At 41.6% G+C, this 21,521-nt stretch overlaps 1 protein-coding gene across 1 annotated transcript in view; it reads left to right on the forward strand.

Annotated features, from left to right (window-relative positions):
• Plce1 (phospholipase C epsilon 1) overlaps window positions 1-21,521 on the forward strand; it is a 290,498-nt gene that overhangs the window by 27,321 nt on the left and 241,656 nt on the right. The window contains exon 2 of the mRNA XM_060388995.1: window positions 7,585-9,097. Coding sequence (XP_060244978.1) covers window positions 7,925-9,097 — 1,173 coding nt within the window. The 5' untranslated portion in view covers window positions 7,585-7,924. The remainder of the gene's footprint in view (window positions 1-7,584; window positions 9,098-21,521) is intronic.

Consider the following 21,521-nt stretch of genomic DNA (forward strand, 5'->3'; position numbering starts at 1 on the left):
GGCTTATTTATTTATCCATTGGTGTATATTCATTGTACATGGTGCTGCGTTTCATAACAACATTTTTGTGCAAGTATGTAATATACTTCATTTCATTCTCATGTGTACCTCATCACCTGAGATTGCTGTTTCAGATCCAGCCATCATGTCTTTCTTCAGACTAGCAGAGATGAATAAGGAGGTGAGGAGAAGGGCACACAGTGTACCTTCAAGGACATTTCTCAGAAGTTGCAAACCACCTTTTCTTACAGCTCATTAGCTGTAACATAGTCACATGGCCATAGGGTAGCCATGGTCCTGCCCTGAAGTTCAGAGATTATGTTATTGAGGAAAACTCTGAGATTTACAGAGAGGGAGGAAACATGAACTAGGAGTCTCTGCCAGCCAAGTGATACTCTGTTGTAAATATTAAATGAAATAATATATGCTGTAGTTTGAGCATGTTTTATACATAGTACATGCTCTATTAAGTATTAGCCAGTTTTTATAATTAAACTTGATAGACAACCATCCATTTACTCAGTCTCTTTAGCATATTTTGAGCTCCCTCAACGCTGAATGTTGCTGTTTTATTGAAATCACTCTAACAACATCTAAAGAAGACCATCATCCAAGATGGCTTCCCTTCTGTTAAACAGCTCTACAACACAGGGAAATCTTTGTTAGGCTGGCTGAAGACTTCCTTCCTAATAATTCATATGCTTTGGCTCTTATCCTGCCTCTTGGGGCGATATGAAGTGAGCCTTTATTCATCTTGAGACTTCAGACAGGCGAAGACAGCAGTCAGACTCCCACTTCATCTTCTGGCTCTAGACATGCATCTCATCATCCCATTATTTATCTGGCCCGGCACTGGTGAACCTTTTTTGTAAAGGGCCAGATGGTAAATATTATTGGCTTCGTGTGCCACATGGTCTGTGTCACAACTTCCCAACTCTGCTGTTATAATGTAAAAACAGACATAGACGTGACATAAATGAGTAGATGTAACTGTGTTGTAGTAAAATTTTATTTATAAAGCCTGGTGGCAGGCCAGCTTTGGGCCTCAGGCTGTTTTAGTCCGTGAAAAACCATTAGCACCATTATTCTTGGCTGATGTGACCCTGTTCTGAAGCTAAAAACTTCCTCTACGACACTCCCCAATTCCTCATACCTTTTATCTGTTTTTCTTATCTTACTGCTTTGTCTATGATTTCCGACACAGCTTGCATCTCCATAGTTTTTTTTTTTTTTTTTTTTTTTTTTGGTTATTCATTCCCCTAATCGTACCATACATTCTCAATAAATCTGTAGCTTAGACATACTACCTTGACACCCCCCTCCCCATATTACATATCCTTAGGTCATATATTATTTGAACTCTCATAGGGTGGTTTTTTACTAGTCTCCCTCATAAAAATGTCCCAGTAAGAAAAACAGTCCCATTCTACATCCTTTTGCTTTTCCAATCTGTTAGAGTATGGTTCACATTTTGTTGCTTCAATTTTGTTTAGACAATATTTCAATGCTCACTGTAACTTTAATTCTAATGTTACTTGACTATTTCTTTTAAAGTCAGCCCAGGACTTTCCATGAGCGTCTAGATATAGAAATGAATATCTGTTGATTGGCTAACCACTTTTGACATATGTCACATAGGTGTTTCTTTAGTATTGTCGATATGGAAAGTATAATTCAAGAATGATAACTAATTTGTGGCCGCAAAACTGATATTCAAGCAGTTGGTTCCAGCATGAAGATCAAGCAGACCTGGTGAGGAAGATGTGTATATTTGTCTAGTGAGAGTAAATTCAACACCATGTCACCACCACAGCAGAGCCCCTGAGTCTTGATTGTCCTTTCCTGTGAATAATGTAGAATTAAAGACACTTCCCCTGACTTGATATCTTTCATTTCATTCACAACTTTATTTTTGAAGGTGATTCTATTTCTATTTTGTAGGCAAAAATCTCAAACCCTGGCTGTAAAATATTTGCAGAGGTCCTGGACCCTGTATTTGGCTGTTTTTGTTCATCTCAATTCACATTGCTCTTCTCTGGAAAGTGCACTCCACCCCATCATTTTGCTGACTTGTACTTGTCTTTAATAATGCAGTTCAGTCATCACCATGTCCAGGAAACCTTCTGTGGAAATTAATTCTATCTCATGCCCACCATCTGTTTTAGGCGTTCTTCCTCAGTGTTGATACACCTCTGTTTGTAGCATACCTTGACTGGTAATTTATTAGCACATAAAGAAATCAAAGGGAAGATGCTTGCTTCATTTAATTTTGCACTCAGTAAACATTTGCTGAAAAAAAAAAGGAATATTTTGATATGGAGCCAAGCCTAGGGAGTCAGTTCTCTGTGATGTTTCTCATTCCTGAATAGAGCTGGAAGCAAAACAAAGATCATGGCTTCAGTGGGCTGTCTATAATCTCCAGCTCTCTGGAACAAACTCAAATAAAAGGTGGGCTACTCCCAGCAGCCATGTGCTTTTATAAAAACATCAGCACCTGAAACCATGAGGTCTCAGACTGGATGAAAGAGAAAACAACACAGCTTGTGCTGAGGAAAAGTTTCTGGAGTCAGGCTTCTTAGATTTGAATACTGTCTCCATCATTCCCATTAGTTGACTTAGCTTTTCTAGGCCTGGATTTCTAATTTCCCAAGTACAGAGGGTAGAACTTAGTTGTATTATCTGTTGCTATGTTATAATGTACCACAAAATTGATGGTGAAAACCAATAAACACATATTATTCCATATAACTGTAGTTAGGAATTTGGGAGAGGGCTTATTGATTGAGAGTCTTTCTCTCTCGTTTTTTGTTTGTTTGTTTGTTTGTTTGTGTTTGTTTTTGTTTTTTTGGGTTTTTTGTTTTTTGTTTTTTGTTTTTTTTGAGCAGTGTTTCTTCTTATAGCCCTTGCTGTCCTGGAACTTACTATACAAAGAACTAAAGAAGCTGAAAAGCAGCAATCCAAGTAATCCAATTAAAAAATGGGGAACAGAGCTAAACAGAGAATTCTCCACAGAGGAATATCGAATGGCAGAAAAACACTTAAAGAAATGCTCATCCTCATTAGCCATCAGGGAAATGCAAATCAAAACGACCCTGAGATATCACCTTACACCCATCAGAATGGCCAAGATGAAAAACTCAAGCGATAACACATGCTGGAGAGGTTGTGGAGAAAGGGGAACCCTGCTCCACTGCTGGTGGGAATGTAAACTGGTACAACCACTCTGGAAAGCTATCTGGCGCTTTCTAAGACAAATAGGAATAGTGCTTCCTCCAGACCCAGCTATACCACTGCTAGGTATATACCCAAAGTTTGTTCAAGTACACAAAAAGGACACTTGCTCAACCATGTTTATAGCAGCTCTATTTGTAATAGCCAGAACCTGGAAACAACCCAGATGTCCATCAACGGTGGAATGGGTACAGAAATTGTGGTATTTTTATACAATGGAATACTACTCAGCAATCAAAACGGAGGAAATCATGAAATTTGCAGGCAAATGGTGGGATCTAGAAAAGATCATTCTGAGTGAAATATCCCAGAAGGAGAAAGACAAACATGGGATATACTCACTTATATAGACCTATAAGATATGATAAACATAATGAAATCTATACACCTAAAAAAGATAATCAATTGAGCGGACATGGGGTAAGATGATCAATCCTCATTTAGAAAGACAGATGGGATGTGCATTGAACGTATGACAGGAGTCTACTGAGCGCATCTGAAAGACTCTAACTAGCAGTGTTTTCAAAGCAAAGACTCATGACCAAACCTTTGGCAGAGTACAGGGAATCATAAGAAAGAAGGGGAGTTAGTCTGATGGGGAAAGGATAGGAGCTCCACAAGGACCAAATATATCTGGGCACAGGGTCTTTTCTGAGACCGACATTCAACCAAGAACCATGTATGGATATAACCTAGAACCTCCACTCAGATGTAGCCTGTGGTAGCTCAGTAACCAATTGGTTTCCCAAAGTGAGGGGAACAGGGACTATTTCTAACAGGAACTTGATGACTGGCTCTTTGGTCTCCCCACCCCCGAAGGGAGGAGCAGTCCTGTTAGGCCACAGAGGAGGGCTTTGCAGCCAGTCCTGAAGATACCTGATAAAACAGGATCAGATGAATGGGGAGGAGGTCCCCCCCATCAGTGGACTTGGAAAGGGGCACGGTGGAGATGAGGGAGGGAGGGAGGGAGGGACTGGGAGGGAATGAGGGATCGGGACACGGCTGGGATACAGAGTTAATAAAATGTAACTGATAAAAAAAAATAAAATAAAATAAAATAAAAAAGGAATTTGGGAGAGGGCTTATTGATTGAGAGTCTTTCTCTCTCGTTTTTTGTTTGTTTGTTTGTTTGTTTGTGTTTGTTTTTGTTTTTTTGGGTTTTTTGTTTTTGTTTTTGTTTTTTTTTGAGCAGTGTTTCTTCTTATAGCCCTTGCTGTCCTGGAACTTACTAGCCTCAAGCTCACAGCTCCTCCTGGGCCTGCCTTCTGAGTGCTGGCACAAAAGGTATGTGCCACCACCATCCAGTGGTTGAGGGTCTCCTATGAGGTTACATGTGCTGGCTTCAGCTGTATTCATTGAAATCTTGATGGAGGCCAGAGGAGACTTTCTCAAGATGATGCACTCATATGATGTTGGCAGGGATGCTCAGCAGTAGCTGGCCCAGAGCCCCATGACCTATCCCACAAGTACTCAAGGTTCTTTCCATTAAATACCCTGTGTTAGAAGGAAGTCACTAGCATAACCCACATTCACAAGGAGAATCATGTCCTACCTTTTGTAAAGAAGAGTATCAAAAGCACTTATGTTATTATCAAATGATCACTTTTATTTCACAGGATTGAGTGAGAATTACCTGAGATATTAATTAATTGCAGTGTACTTAGCATCAAAATGTTTGTCCCTTTCTCCTACCTAAAATAACTTACCCTTTTCATGGGTGAAAAACAAACAAACAAACAAAAAACCCAAACAAAACCATGGACCAGCTGTCGATTTGAAGGCTTTGAAAAAAAATAGTTCTTAAAAGAGTAAAGCAAAGATCCGGAATCCAAATTAGTGTCATAACCCATTAAAGTTATCTGTAGCATTCTTGAAATATAAAGCTGTTTGTGCATACATATTTTAATTTTTCATTCTTTAAAAAAACTTTGTTATTGCAATAAAATTACAACATTTCTTCCATCCCTTTCTCCCTCAAGTCCTCCCATACACCTCTCCTAGCTCTCTTGAAAATTCATGGCTTCTTTTTTCATTGTTATTACATGTTTATATGTATATACAGGCATATAAAATATAACCTGTTTGGTCTGTGCTCTGTATAATATTATTTGTATGTATGTTTTCAGGGTTGAGCATTTGATATTGGATAACCAACTGGAAGACTACTTGCCCTGCCCTCAACATTCCTAAGTTGCCTGTAAGAGGCTCTTTGTGTAGGATTGAAACCTCATGGGCTTTTCCCTACCCTACTGTTGTAGTACTGGTCCAGATCATTTTAGACACTCAGATTGGTGAGACTTTATGGAACCCACTCTCCTGGAATTCACTTCTGACACAGTCTCACAGCAAACTCCCTGACCATCTGGTTCTGACAAACATACTGTGATTTTAAAAGCATGTACAAACAACATGTTCAGTGCAAATTAGTATTTGACAGTTAATATGGACATCTCTGTGGATATTAATGCATATGGAATATTGTTCAAGGAGGAGCTTTAAAATATTTGTAGTAGGGCCAGGCATGGTGGTACACAGCTTTAATACCAGGGCTTGGAAGGCAGAGGTAGGTGGATATGTGTGAGTTCATATGTGTGTGTGTGTGTGTGTGTGTGTGTGTGTGTGTGTGCACGAGAGAGAGCTGGCTTTTTCACTATGAAAGACATGATTACCACAATGTTCTCTGTGTTGGGAGGATAGTTGTGAAAATCTCCACATGCTGAGAGCAGGTAAGGGGCTATGCTATGCCAGAAGAGACATATACATGATAGGAAAGTAGCAGCTGGTAGGTTTTCTTGGAAAGGAGGAAACGGAAGAGTGACATCTGTGTGACAAGGAGCAAAGGTAGTGTAGCTGGTGTGTTGGGGGAAGGTGACCTCTGAAGAACTTCTCAGAGGGAGGGGCTGCACCTAGGAAGAAAGGGACCACTTGGGATGGCACCCTCTGGTCCTGAGGTACCAGACTAGCCTTGCTAACAACACCTTCCAAATCACATGGGAATTTGCTTGACTCTCTGTTAATAGGGCTGCATGCAGGTGTTTGCTGTCTACACCACAGAATAACACGAAGCACAAGGTAGAGGTTCAACAGTTTTATTGAAGGAAAAAGACTAAGCTGTTAAACTTGCTAAGCCATTTAAAAATACTACATCTTCATAAAGCAAAGTCTTTTGTGTCTATTTACATTTATCCAAACAATTTCTTACTCAAATGAGACCAAAGGGATATTTTCTTTAAATGTATCATTTTGACGGGGGAAGGGACTAGAGATGTTAACTAAAGATGCATTTTGGAATATTTAAATCCACTGTTAAGTTTCCTTTTTGTCTCATCTCTTCTTTGTTTATCTTTTGTTTCCATACATGTTTAAAATTAATTGAATTTTTAATTTTAGTGCTTTTTTCCCTAAGTGATTACTGTAGGATTCAGAGTGTACACCTTTAGTCTACCTTTAAATAACCATATAATGATTCTTGTAGAAATAACCATAGAATGATTCATTTAGACCTCTCTGCTGCCCAGAACTCACTTAAGTATTTATTAAAAATCTCACACAACACTGTTACTACTTTTGCTTTAGATGGTCAATTATCTTGATAAGAGATTTAAAAATGAGAAAAAAACCAATGCACATATTTAGTATGTTCAGGGTTTTATTCTTTTATATATAGACGTATCTTGAATTTTTTTTCCTGCACAAGGGCCTTCCTTTAGTAGTTTCTATAGTTCAGCCCTGCTACTGATGAATTCTTTTGGTTCTGCATGTCTGAAAAAGCTTTTACTTCATTTCCATTTGTAAAAGATACTTGCTGGGTATAGAATTCTGCCTACTAGTATTTTTTCTTATTCTGATATTTCCTTGCTTGCACTGTTTCTGCTGAGAAATATATGGTCTTCTCTGTGCAACTGTTGTCTTACCTCCTTTAGCACCTTTGGCCTTCCCGAAGTTCCAGCTTTTTCTCTTCTATTCAGATAGACTATTGAGTTCTACCTAGCTCTGGCAACTCTCTAAGCAGCACGTTCTAAATGCACTCTCTTCATTTTTCTTTTGATTCAGATATTAATACCCTGTTTTGACTGTTCATTGTGTGAAAACCATTTTTTTCTTTTTTCTTGCTTAGACCTTATTTAATGCATCAGGATAAATCTGAATATTTGTGCTTTGTTTTTGCTGAGAGCAGAAATTCTGAACTGTTAAACCAAAATGATAAGTGCTTAAACTATTAAAACCAACTTTTGACTGAAAAACTCTCTCCTCAGAATTGGCCTATATTTTCCACCAACTTAAAATCATGAACTCACTTAAAAAAAAAACTATTTAATGCCATAATTTTTGACATTATCTCTTTTCTTACAGGGAACAGAAAACATTCAAACTGGATTTTTAAGTCATTGCTCATTAACAATAAACTATAAGTCGCAGAATGTGATCCTGAACAAACTACTTCTAAAAAAAAACTAGCTTCAAGCAACAGAGGAAAGAATACTGATCCGTCGTTTTGAAGTGCTGGTCCAAAACAAACTGTTCTTGTAGGAAATTACAACTGGAGAGTTTCGTTTGGCTCTTAATACATCCGAACGAAAGGAGCTGTCAACTCGAGCCTCACAAAGACTGGAATTATCTGAGATTATCTGTTCTCTTGACATGATCTCCAGGGAAGGGCACACGGAAGAGTAGCCGAAGGACGCCGGGCGAGATGACTTCCGAAGAAATGTCCACTTCCGTCCTCAGGCCTGTGACTCCGAGGAACGTGGCTTCGGCCCAGCCAGCGGCGGAGAAGGGCGAAAAGGCCTCAGATGCCGGTGTCGCCAAGGCGCGAGCCAGCAGCCGGGGCAGGCTGATCGCTCACACCGTCTCACCGTGGCACAACCCCACGCAGGACTCTTCCAGGGGCGATCTGTCCAGCGTCGTCCCGAGAGCCAGGGGGGAAACAGCGAGCGGTGAGGACCGCAGCGAGAAGCGCTGGGAGGAAACCCTACCGGCTTCCGTAGACGGCGACGGCTCAGGGCAAAGCCGCCAGCATGACCTTCCTCGGAGCCGGCTCTGTGGAGTCTGCGACCCCCGCGCCGAGGAGGACCTGGGTTGGCAAACTGGAATTCCTTCTCCCCTGGAAAGGAAGGCGCTCCCCGGAATTCACCTGGCCACGGAGGACTCTCCCATGGACGCGAGCCCTTCGGGAAATCAGCCCGGGGTCACGCAGTCCAGCGGGCCTCACCCTGACAGCAGCATGGCGGTGTTTCATTTCCGCTACGAAGCTGACAGAACGGTGTCGGATGCTTTTCACACCCTGTCAGAGAAGTTAATTTTGGATGACTGTGCAAACTGTGTCACCCTTCCCGGGGGGCAGCAGAAGAAAAGTTACACGGCGTATACTTGTAAACTGGTGGAACTGACCAAAAACTGTGGTGAGAAGAATGGGCGGCTGCAGTGTGATCACTGCAGCTCGCTGCCCGATAAACACCTTTGCTTTGAGGGCTCCTTCCAGAAGGCCAACGCGGTCTGCTCAGGTCAAGGTGGCTTTTGCAGGGAGGGCCTTACTCACAGTCCTCCTACCAAGACTTGCCTGAGCCCTTTGGAGGATCTCTCTGACAGTTGTGAAGAAGTAGACGATTTTTTCAAAAGCAAAAAGGAACGGTCCACTTTGTTAGTCAGACGGTTTTGTAAAAACGACAGGGAAGTTAAGAAATCTGTGTATACTGGGACAAGAGCCATCATGAGAACCCTGCCTTCTGGCCATATTGGGCTGGCTGCTTGGAATTTCATTGATCAGAAGAAAGCCGGTCTTTTATGGCCTTGTGGGAATGTACTGAAACCTCTGGGCATAAGGCAAAATGGGAGCCAATGTCTGTCTGAAGCCCAGTGGTGTCTGGTAAGAGTTTGAGGTTTTTTTTCAATCACCTTTTTGTTTTGTTTTGTTTTACATTTTCTCCCTTCTTTCACCCCTTTAGGAGTTTTGGATATAGGGTCTTCCTATATAGGCCTGGAACTTGCTATATATATATGGCCTAGCTTGTCCTTGAACTCCTCCTCCTGAATCTTGAGATTTCAGGTGTGTGTACCTGTTTCTTTCCATTATTTCACTAAACTTTATTTTTATTCTATATTTATATTGCTTTATTTAATGGAAAAGATAAAGCAAGATCTGTCAAAATATGATTCTTACAGGACTCATCTGTAGCATTTGGGAAATAAATATTCCAACTGATAGGTCTCAAGTCTGAGGTGAGTCTGCAGCAATCTAGGCCATAAAATATATACAGGTCTATGTAGGTAGTGGAGAAATTAGAGATTTTTCTGATGACAGAAAAATGGCTTTGTCCAGTAGCTGTGGAGATGCATTTCCAAATCTTCTTGTGTTGCGTGATTCACTGTGGCATTTAGCTCTACTGATCTGAAGGAGTTTGAATCTTGAGGCTTCTGCTTTGCAGCCAAAGGTCTTACAGCCCTTCTCTCTCAGTGTGTGTGTGTGTGTGTGTGTGTGTGTATGTGTGTGTGTGTGTGCTGTGTACCACTTCGATGAAGCCTATGGTCTTAAAATAATACTTTAAATACGCTAAACATTTGAAGAAAATATCAATAATGGAGAAAACTGTTGATTTGGGTTTATGAGACAGGATGATTTTGAAACTGGGGGATGGTAATTTAAGAGCACCGTTATTATGTCACTGACCATTGTTACCTAGTGACATGATGCCTCCTGTTCTAGGAAATCCCTCTAAGCTGTGCAAATGGAGGCAACTGGTCACCCTAAATAGCCTTCGTATCGTAAGATCTCTACCAAGACCATGACATGATGCGAAAATCTGTGTTATTTTCTTAGGTGACAAGATCAGTTATTTCTGCTTCTATCTAGTTTTGTTGTAAATATCCATAATTAGAGAAATGCTAATTTCCACATAAGATTAATGAGAATTTTTTTGATTAATATTTTTATCCAAGTTTCCAGGTCTTCTGAATTCTTTACAAGGTTTTTTCTCTTTAGTCATATGCAGCCAGGTGACCTTCTTTGGACCCAACTGCACTGCTGATGACATCACTATGTACTTCGCCTATTTACTGTTCCTTTTCCTTCTTTTCTTTCATGTGATAGCATCTCATGTAGTCCAGGATGGTCCTGAACTTACTATACAGACAAAGCTGGCCTTGAACACCTGACCCTCCTGTTTCTACCAAGTGTTGGGATTACAGGATTGTACCACCATGCCCCATCACTTGTTTCTATCCTTGCTAAACATTCCTGCTTCCTTCAGCCATTCTCTGTGGGAAACTGTTTCCAGAACTCCCATATCTCAGTTCTTCACTCTTCTTTTATTAATCTGGTACTAAAAAGAATCATCCAGTCCAAACAAGCATTTTTTTTTAATTGAAATACAACTGGTATGTTATTACCTTGGTTATAATTATTGATCAAGAAGGCTGACATTTATCAAGCATTTAACACATGCTAGATCTGGGGCTAGTTATGTCCCACCTTGTAATGTTGGTGTGATTGTTAACCCCATTGTGTTAGGCTTTCTGTAACTTGGTCTTAGTTGCTTTCCTATTGCTGTGATGAGACACCATAACTAAGGCAACTTATAAAAGACAGAGTTTATTTGCTTACAGCAACAAAGGGTAAGTCTATGATGACCATAGTGGGAAGCATGGCAGTAGGCAGGCAGGCAGGGATGGCACTGGAGCAATAATTGAGTACTTACATCTTGATCTAAAGCACAAGGTAGAGTGAAAGCTAACTGGGAATGGCATAGACGTTTTAAAACCAAAAAACCAGCCCCCAGTGACACACCTCCTCCAACAAGGCCACACCTCCTAATACTTCTCAAACATTTCTACCAACTGAAGACCAAACCATTCTTAGTCAAAGGACTGTACCTGTCCAAGGTCACCTGGCTAGTAAATACCATCACTAGAATTGTAATCAAGGCTATTTGTTCTGTGGTAGTTTCTCTTCACCCACAAGGAAAACTAGCCCCCCCCTCCCCTTTTCTTCTTTGAGGCAGGGTCTCTCTATGTAATCCTGGTTAAACTGAGATTTGTTATGAAGACTAGGCTTGCTTTAAATACAGAGATTCCCCTGCCCCTGCCTCCAAAGTGCTGATATTGAAGCTTTGCACCACCACACCTTGCCCAGGAGTAGACTTTTAAATGCATTAAATACATTCATTTCAGAGTCTGCTGATGGAATCATCCCACTTTCCATTGTTTGTAGCATTTCAGTCTTGGCTGTTTTATGCAGATGACAATCAGGGACCAATGTTACAGCATTCAGGTCTCACCAAGGCCCTTTCAATCAGAGTCAAAGACTTGGGCACGTTATGAATACTTTTTTCAAAGTTACTTTGGAGATTTTGAGCTCTGGGGGACCACAAGCTGGCAGTTTGAACTGAGTACTTTGCCTTTTTTTTTTTAATATTATCTATATGTGGAAAATATTTGTTCTGCTCAATATTGCTTGGGCCTTTGAAATATTAGGGATCTTGTTAGATGAATGAGAGAGTTGGTGAACACTCAACAGGCAGTGTGTGTGGATTCATTTCTATAGCTCTTTCCCTAAGTCCACATGAAACTTGAGTCAAGGCAAGACACTGATTACAGAGTGGCCCGGCCTGCTCTGTGCTCTGAAGACTTGCCCTGCACCTCTCCACCACCAGGCTGCTGAGGACAATATGCCATCCCACCTGAAAAGATATAGATTTCTAAAGCCATGGTCACTTTAGCGCACAGTAGATATTTCGGGATAGCAAATGCATGCAGATAGATTGCTGTCATAGCTTCTGAGGGAGGTTGGTGTTGGGTGTGAGTGTTAGGATGATTAGCAGAATGACTATGCTTCTTGCTGGTTCCCCCAACCCTGACGCTGTTGGGCAGTAGCTTCTAAACAGCTTCACTGGTCAGGACCTGTGGTTAATTTACAGCTGGTTAATTTACAGTGAAAAGAACTGATGAGATGAGGCAAACTGTCCCCTCCCTGCTCGGTCTCTGGAGGCTAGGAGCAGACACCACAGCTCTGTTAGCCTTGGGAATGTCTCTTCTCTTTGTCTCAGCTGCCCTCCTGGAGGCTGTGGATGTTTGATGGTCACTTAGTGGTGTAGTGAATATGGGCTGGCTGTCTTGATCTTCATTGGAAGGATTCTGTAAAGGAGAGCTCTTTTCAGCATGCATGCCTACCAGGTCAGAAGGTCACTGGTTTTCTCTAAAGTATACTCTTCTTCACATCTTTCTCTTTAGTTTTGAGTCTGGTAGAAATGCATAGCAAAATCAGCACAGCTGAACTACATTCATTTGCCTCGGGTTTTGCAAATTATTCCCTTCACCTAAAAGCACTGTACCCCAGCCTTCCACTCCCATTCTGTTTTCCAATTGTCTCATGTGTATCCTACCTGGTTGCTCCATCAGGTTGTAAAAGCCCTATGCTTTTTTTTTTGTCCATATAATGCAAGCATAACTCCAAATGCATAGAAAACAAGAACAATGACATGGTTGGAAACAGACTCTTGGTGTTAACCCAAATTTATATTATGGCGGATCCATAAGTGATTGATAGGTCAGTCTCCTTGCTCCTAATTATCTTCCATGTAAACCAGGTGTAAAGGTGCTGTTGTGGACCACAGTGAGATGCTATCCTTAGCACAGTGCTGAAAGTAGTGAGTGCTCCTGTTCTCCTGACCTAGTTTCCTGCTTGGTGGTGGACTTATTCCCACCTTGTTCTGCTCTTTGGTGGCCTCTCAAGGAAGTTTACAGCTGTATGAATTTTGATGTTCAGGTTACTCTTCATTATCTGCAGGTTTTACATTCATAAACTCCACCTGATACAAATTGAATTTGGAAAAAAAAATTGCTAGGACTGTAGTGGAGTGCTAGAGTGCTTGCCTATCACATACAAAACCCTGAGTTTAAACTCCAGTAACCACCACCTCCATCCTACCCACAAGCATTTAGCCAAGCTTTCTGCCGTAGACCTATAATTTCAACTACTCAGGAGCCTGAGGCAGAAATATTGCAAGTTCAAGGTTACTTAGTAATACCTCTTGTCAAAATAAATTAAAAAAAAAGCCCTAGGATATAGCTTAGTGGTATGCTTGCCTGGCATGTTAGAGGCCCTAGGTTCAGTTCCAAGTAAATCACACCCCCACACACCTGTTATAAGCATATACAGCTGGTTTTTCTTGTCATTATTCCTACATAACACAGCACAACAGCTATTTGTAAAGCATTTACATCATGAGTTGCTATAAATAATCTAGAGGTGACTAAAAGTGTATGCGGGGTGAGTAGGTAGCATGCAACCACTAGACAATTTTATATAAAGGACTTGGATACCTGTAGTTTTGAGTTTCCTTGGGGGTCCAAGGCTGTAGCATCTCAGCCTATAACATGATTGCCCAGACAGTCCTTCCTACGCATTGCTGGCATGTGTTATTCATCTAAGTAATTCTTAGGCATCACCTTTTTTTTTTTTCTGGTTGTGTTGGTCAGAACAGTTCAGTGAATTTATATTTTCACAGCTGTGTGGAGAAAATGGGTTTGGATGAAGACATTAATGAGGATTCATGCTTGCTGACTAACCAGATTGTTAGCCTCCTCTTGCTTGTAAAACATGAAAGGTCCCCCCCCCATCCAGTTCCGTGTGTACTCCCTCCTGCTCTAAATCTAAGTCTATTACCTCAACAAAGTAGAATCTTTGGTCTTTGGCAAGTGGCTAAAGTCTGTAGCTTACACATCTGACTAGGGGAGTTTTATCTTTTTTTTTTTTTTTTTTTTTTTTTTAAATTCTCTCCCTGTCTGAATCTTGGGGAGTTCTATCTTTCAGGATTCAAGCACAGGAAGTGCTGGCTTTGCTTTTGTCTTGACAAACTTGCCTGTGTAACCCTAGCTCTCTTCAGTAGTGGTGGAGGGGTGCTAGGTGGCCAAGACAGAAGCATCACCATGCTAGCACTTCAAGGATTTCCCTTCTTGGATCTGGAAGAGGAGTCACTCTACATGAATATGTATGGCAAACCAGAGAAGAGTCATGTTGAATTTCAAAAAGAATAGGAAACAATTTGAGAAGATTTTATAAAGGAACACAACTCACGTTTAAAAATCTGATAGAAAAACTAAGTAAAAAAAAGATAGTCACAACCAGCTTCTCGGGCTCTGTCCCACGTCTTCCTAAAATGCTGGTTCTTTACTGGCAAGCATAGAACATTAAACTTAAGAGGCAATGATGAGTTGAACAGCAATACCTTTATTGAGACAAGTGTGCTGGGGGGGGCAGGGGATTGAACCTATGGCCTCCTGCTAGCTAGGCAAGCACTCTACCACTGAGCTATTTTCTCTTTCAAACAGAGCTAAACCAAACCTTAGGAGAAAGCTAATGCCCTGGTATGTGATCCACTGGTAATAAATTTTATGTCCTAAGATGAAGCTGTAACTCTATAAAGGATCCAATCCTTTGAGCCACACTGTCCAGCTCAAGAGGTAGTCTTTGAAATAGCAAAAAGGCTTTGTTTTCTGCCTTAAGCATTTGGTTGTCCTGGAGATCAGTGGCAATTTGAACCTCGAAATAATTAAAATTTCATCAGGTGCTTCGACTAAGCTGGAAGCTAGTGCCTTTACTGACAGCATTTACGACTTGGAATTAAGAAGAAGAAGCTGCCCTTTCTTGCTGATGGCTGTGAGAGAGAGCGGTTGCTCCAGCCCTGTACAGTGCATCAGTGTCTGAGGCCAGTTCTTGGGCGATAGAACTACTCATCTTGATTAGCGGACCTGAGACAGTAACAATGCATCTACTCTATAACTCTTTGATGGGACCTGATAAAAGGTGGAATGAAACTTTCCACTTGGACTCTAGTTTGAAATGTGTGTATTTCTGCTACTCTGTGACAGCCTTGGGACAGGATCAGCTTTAGGACTTCCCCTCTTTTCTGCAGTTGCCGTACATAAATGGAGATATCAACTTCAGAGAACCATCTCTTAGAATGGCCATTTGAATGTGGCCTGAAAATGATCAGAGCCAGTGGGCAAGGACATGCCATTAGTGAAGACCTGGGCTCATCCTTGCCCTGAATTTTACAGGCTAGGACCTCAAGATGCTGTGGAATGATTGCCATAGTCAAGTATAGCGCGAGTTTTCCTCTCTGGGAACATGCAGACAGCAGACAATGTGGTTCATAGACATTTTGGGGTGGTGGGGAGGTTTTTACCCTGGTGACCAAATGATTCAAGATTCAGGGACTTGAAGCATCATTTGAGGGTTGGGTGTGACCATCCTCTGTCTTCCATGACTAGACTAACTGGTGGCTTGTTCCTTCCTGAAAAACTGTTTGCAGAGAGAGCTGCTGACTCATGTTTAAGCCCTCAAAACCACAAGATAACCACATGATGCTCTCTTTGGTGGTCTGGATACATGAAGTGCCCAAGAGTGCAAAATACTAGGTCCCTGCCTTGAACTTTAACCCCTTCCCTTAGGTAGGCTCTCGCCCCTCAAACCCTCAGAAAGCTCAGCAGAAAACCACCTCAGCCTTCAGCAACATGAAGACCTGCATGTCTCTCAGGGATAGGAAGTACCCCTTCTCCTTTGAAGCACAAAACCATATCTCCTTGGTTGGAAGAAGGGGAACTCGGATGTCTTCTCTTTTTGTACAGCTTTGCTGAGATACAGTTTATACACTTGTATTCAAAGATCAGTGCACCCCTTCACCACAGTCAGTCTGGAACACGTCCATGCCCTCAAAGAAACAATAAGCCCTTTAACATCAACTCCCTTGGTCCCTTCCTCTATCCTACACATCCACTATTCTTTCTGTCTCTGTAGAGTATGCTATTGTGGATTTTCATTCACCAGGGTATATGATGTTTTAGGAGTGGCTTATTTCACTTGGCTTAGTATCCTCAGGTTAATTGACACTACTAGTACTTCACAGTTTTTTACTATGTAATAATATGCCATTGTATTACATTTATCCACTCACCACTTGCTGAACATTGAGCTTTTTCTACTCGGAGGCTATGATTACGAGTGATGCTTCTGTGAACATGTCTTTCTTTGAAAGAATAGGGATTGAACTCATGGCTCCTTGCATGTCAGGCAGGTTCTCTGCCACTGAGCTGTATTCCCCAGCCCTGTGAGCAGGCTTTTGTGAGAAAGTACATTTTCCTGTCCTTGTCAGTGTACTCCTAGGAGTGGTTGCTGGGGCCTATACATGTACATTTGACCTTTTCAGGGGTCACTAGACAGTTTCTGTATTTTCCTGATAGTTAATGGCTCCAAGTAATTGTTCATGCACTTGTTGTGCTTTTGAGTTTTTCTGGAGAAATGTCTAGTCAAATCCTGGGACTGAACCCAGGGCCTCACACATACTAGGCAAGTGCTCAACTACTAAACAACCCCGGCCTCTTTTGCCCACTTTAAAATTGAGTTGTTTTTTATTTTGAGCTATTTTTTCATATTCTAGATGTAAGTCCATGATCAGCTATATGATTTATGATATATACAGTTATATGATTTATGATATATATATAGTAAGTAGTATATATATGTTAAATAGTATAGTATGGATATAGATATAAATGAATGAAGATCGAGAAAATGGCAAAGATGTTTTTCAACTTTAATACCCAGTGAAACTTGTTAAATATTTCCTTTGGGCATCAGTTCATTTCTCCTCTTTCTTGATCTGTCTCATGTCACTACAAGCAACAATTTTAATTATGAGTCCTTTTCCAGAATCTTACCTGTTTCCTAGACTACCCTAAACTCCAATTTGCACAGCTCTTCATTCTCTTCTCCCCATTTGCCCTCAGCTTTTTTATTACACAGATCACTTTTTTTTTTTTTTTTTTTGTTAAATTATGTTTCCCAAGGGAATGGTTGGAAAGTCATAGTTTCGGCATGCAAATGGGCATACTACAAGGAAGGCACCATAGCAGCTCAGGTGGAGGGCACTGCTTTATGACAAAGTATTGCGTTCTGCACAGGTGCCAGCCAACCTACAGCCATGGTGAACCAAGTAAGGTGTCCAGGGTGAAACATTTAAAGAGGTCTCACAGGTGGCAACCATATACTCACTTGTGACTGCCTCTTTAAATTTTGAATGCTGTGGGGCTGGAGAGATGGCTCAGAGGTTAAGAACACTGACTGCTCTTCCCAGATATGCTGAGTTCAATTTCCAGCAACCACATGGTGGCTCACAACCATCTATAATGTGATCTGATGCCCTCTTCTGGCGTGCAGGTGTACATGTAGGTAGAGCACCTATATGCATAAAATAAACAAACAAACAAATAAATAAATATTAAAATAAAATTTTTTGAATGCTGGGTGGCTCAAGTGTCTCGCCTAGGTCCCAGCCCTGGTCACAACAACAGTTCAAGAAAGCTTGTGGCTACCATCTTTTTTGCTTAGGAATGATCTTCACAGGATCCCATAAACTTGGGAAAGGATAGTCTTAAAACGTAAGAGCAGGAGTGGCTCTTACATTTTTTAAAAGGTTGAAAAAATCTAAAGAAAACTAATTCACAGCAAGTGAAAATTATGTGAAACTCAAGTGTCCGTGCTGGTAAAGGCTTTACTAAAGAGTTTGGAATGCAGCCATCCTCCTTCCTTTCCACATTGTCCACAGCTGCTTTCACGCAGTAACAGGGAGCCTGGGTGCTGCAAAGGCAAAAACCAGCCTTTGTTCTCTGGCCTTTTACAGTACAAGTTTGTCTTTTCTGGCTAGAAGGCTCCTCAACACCTGGCTACTCCTACCCATCCTTTGGATCTGAGTGTCTCATCCTCTCAGTGGTCCTCTGTGCCAGCCCTACTCCCACCCTGCACCCTGCTCTAGAATTTCTGACAGTCTATGCTCCATACAAATTCTTAAGTATCTCCCTAAAGTACAAATAGAGAAAAAGTTTCTACCCATTCCTCCCCTCTCCTCCCCTCCCCTCCCCTCCCCTTCCTTCCCTTCCCCTCCCCAACCCTCTCTTCTCCTCTCCTCTCCTCCTCCGCTCCCCTCTCCTTCTTCCTCTCCTCCACCTTCTCACTTTCTCCCTCCCTCTCTCCCTCCTTTCCTTCCCGCTCTCCCGTCCCTATCTCCCCTTTCTAGGCCCACTGAAGGCTTGTTAGCCTCCTCTTCACAAAGCTGGGAAAGCAGCTCATTTTGTGCTCTGCCTAGAACAGAGTTGGGATTTTCCACAGAAATTCAAAGGGATCTTTTTCAGGCCTGTGAACCCAAACAGCATGCTCTCACCTCTTCAGACTTGGCCAGAGAGGCAAAGAAGGGTCATCTCTTTGTCTCTGGCTCATTTTCTCAATTGGATGTAAAAACTCTGGGAGGCTTTCCAGGGGTGGAGACAGAGAAAAGGATCCTCCTTCTAGAGTTCTGTTACTGCTCTTCAGACAGACAGAGAGACAGACAGACAGACAGACAAATGCATGTAAAACGTTTTTTTATCAGGCAGTTTCTATATGGACCAGAAGGAATCCTGCTTCTGATTTGAAGGCAAAGGACAGTGAGCTGTGGTTTTAAGTTGGAAAGATCATTCGTGGAGTTTGGAAGGTGTTTGGCCAGTTTCTTCAGATGGTCTGACTCTGGTACTCTTAGATAATAGACCTGGGACAGGTTCTCTTGAAAAGATCCAGGCCCAGTTCCAATTCTGCCATTTTCTCATGAGCCCCTAAAGAAGTCACTTTAGAGCCCAAGATTTTGTTTATGTTGAGTACAACATGTGAAGGCAGCTATAAGTGTATTCATTGGCTTCTATTTATCAGAAACTTTGAATACAATTTGCATGTGTAAGTTAACGTATTATTAAGTTACACAAGCCCTCCTGACACTAGAAGACCTCAGCCTATGATGTCTGATTTAAGACTCAACCCTGAATTTGGGGTTGAGAGAATATTCTACCTCTCCCTGCAGTACCTCCTTGAGGTTTGGCTGGAGTGAGCCTTGTCTCTCCCTGCAAATGGTGAAGTCCACACGTTCATCTTGTGGTAACTCTCCAAGTGCATATATGTAATGAAAAGCAAACACTCGTTCCAGATGTAGTGGAACAAGCCTGTAATCATGACTTCAGGAGAACTGAGAGTTTGAGGCCAGCCTGGACTACATAGAGACAAGACCCTGTCTTAAATAAACATAAACACAAATGAAAAGCAAGCGGGCAAGCGTTTGCTAGATGATGATGCTTGCCCTGAACTGGGGCCTCTTTCCACTGTCACAATGACTATCTACAAGGCAGATGTTATCTCCATCCCTACTGAATACAGAATAAGAAGCGACCCCTGTCCAGGTCTGGCTGCCTCTGAAGTTCATTTCCACAACCTCTCCTCAGAAGTTCTAAAGTTCTGATGCAACTCACCCCTTTAGGTTGGCAGGAGCTTTGCTCTCTTATTAAATGTGCAAATGCTGAGCTAGACAAGACCAGGAGATCTTTCTTTAAATGTGAGCTGGGTGTGACCTTTGGATGAAATGGGAGAATGGGGAACAATACCAGTTCTTAACATAAGGGGTGTGTTGGTTATTAAAATGGCTGGGATTTCTCTTTATGACTCAGCCAGTGAAGGGAGGAAACCAAGCCCAAGGTCGGATTCTTTTTTTTCTGAATTGCTGTAATTTAGAAGTACATGTACCACATTTTATAAGTAAGTAAGCAGGAACAATGTCCAAAGCAAACTGCACACACATGAGTCAGATTCTATAGCTTCTTCAAGGTCTCACCGGAATACCCACGAATGCTGGCAACATAACTTAGAACTTTGCCATTTGAAAGTTTTCCAGGATCTCCAAGAGTTCTGACCAACTGGGCCGGGCACAGGAACATGACTTGGTCGCTTCTCTTTGCAAAGTCATGCCTTTACAATGAGCTTGTTACTGCCTTCATTTACAAGGTCCTGAGGCGGGAGAAAGGCTGGACCTGGATGTGTGCACAGGCAGCTGGCAAACACTAGAAAAGTCTCCCTGCAAGGATAACTTCCCTACTTTTATTTCATGCTGTGTGTGGCACCACGGAAGACAGAGACACGAAACTGCTGCCAAGACATGAAGTCAAGACAGCCACAGCCTGTTTGTCTTTCAGAGTGCTGTAAGCCCAGAGTCAACCCTGCTCCCAAGCCCAGTTCTGGAGTCCTCTTTCCATGGCTCTGGCATGGCTTCAATTCTAGTTTGAGATTGGAGCACCCTTATCACCTATGCCTACTTGGTCTCACCCTATATTTTAATAAGGAATCACTTTTGTAAGCAGATCATGTTGAGTAGCTTAGCTTCAGAGAGATTTGACACCAAATTAGAAATGGTGACACTTTTAACAGTGAGTGCAATGTGCCTCGAGAGCCAGCGTGTAGGAGTTTGGCAGCTGGAAAGCCTCGTGGCTTCAGATTTTCCAGATTGTGAACCCTTCCATCAACTAGGAACTCCTTAGCTTTGAAAAATTTCTCCTCTAGAGCAAGGGAAAAGTTCATATGAGTTCTAAATTGTTTAATAGAAAATGCATTATTTTTCTCCTTAGTGAGACTTAGGTTTTAGGCCCAAGGTGAAACCCCCAGATCTTTTTTATGGTCACAAACCCAAGATGGGCACCATAACGGGGGTGTAGCTGATATTTTTGTGAAGCCAATGCCATTATGGAGACCATGTTTTCCAAATTAAAAGAAAAAAAAAGAGAACTTCTTACCTTGGAAGAAGGAAAAGAATATCTGAAATTAAGAATAACCTAGGAAACCCAGAACAAGTAGTTTCTGTAGCCTCTCATCATAACATGATGGGTTAAAGACATGAGGAAATCACTGTAAGTCTAATTCATTAGAAACATCAGGTGTAGCCTGAACTGGCGGGCCATGCCTGGATTTCCAGTTCTTGGGAGGCTGAGGCAAGAAGATTTCTAGTTCTGAGCCAAACCTAGATTACAGAGTAAAATACTGTAAAAAAAAAAAAAGTTAGATGGCTGGAGAGGTGGCCCAGAGGTTAAGAACACTGGCTGTTCTCCCAAAGGTGCTGAGTTCAAGTCCTAACAACCACATGGTGGCTTACAACCATCTATAATGAGATCTGGCACCCTCTTCTGGTGTGCAGGCAGAATGCTGTATAAATAGTAACTAAATAAATAAATCTTAAAAAAAAAAAAAAAAGAAGTGTCCTGTGTGAAGACAGTTCAGCAACAACCTCAGTTGGTGGCTTCATTTGTTTGTTTTTAATCAGTTCAGTGTATTTGTGGTTTTGCCAAACCCATTTGGCAGCTACCATGTTTAGAAAATGTGAACATAGTGAAATGGAGAAAGTGTGTCTATGAAAGTATGTTCCACTGACTTGTGGGTGCCCTGTCTTTCAGGA

This window comes from Meriones unguiculatus, chromosome 1 (assembly GCF_030254825.1).
Source record: "Meriones unguiculatus strain TT.TT164.6M chromosome 1, Bangor_MerUng_6.1, whole genome shotgun sequence".
Taxonomy (NCBI): domain Eukaryota; kingdom Metazoa; phylum Chordata; class Mammalia; order Rodentia; family Muridae; genus Meriones; species Meriones unguiculatus.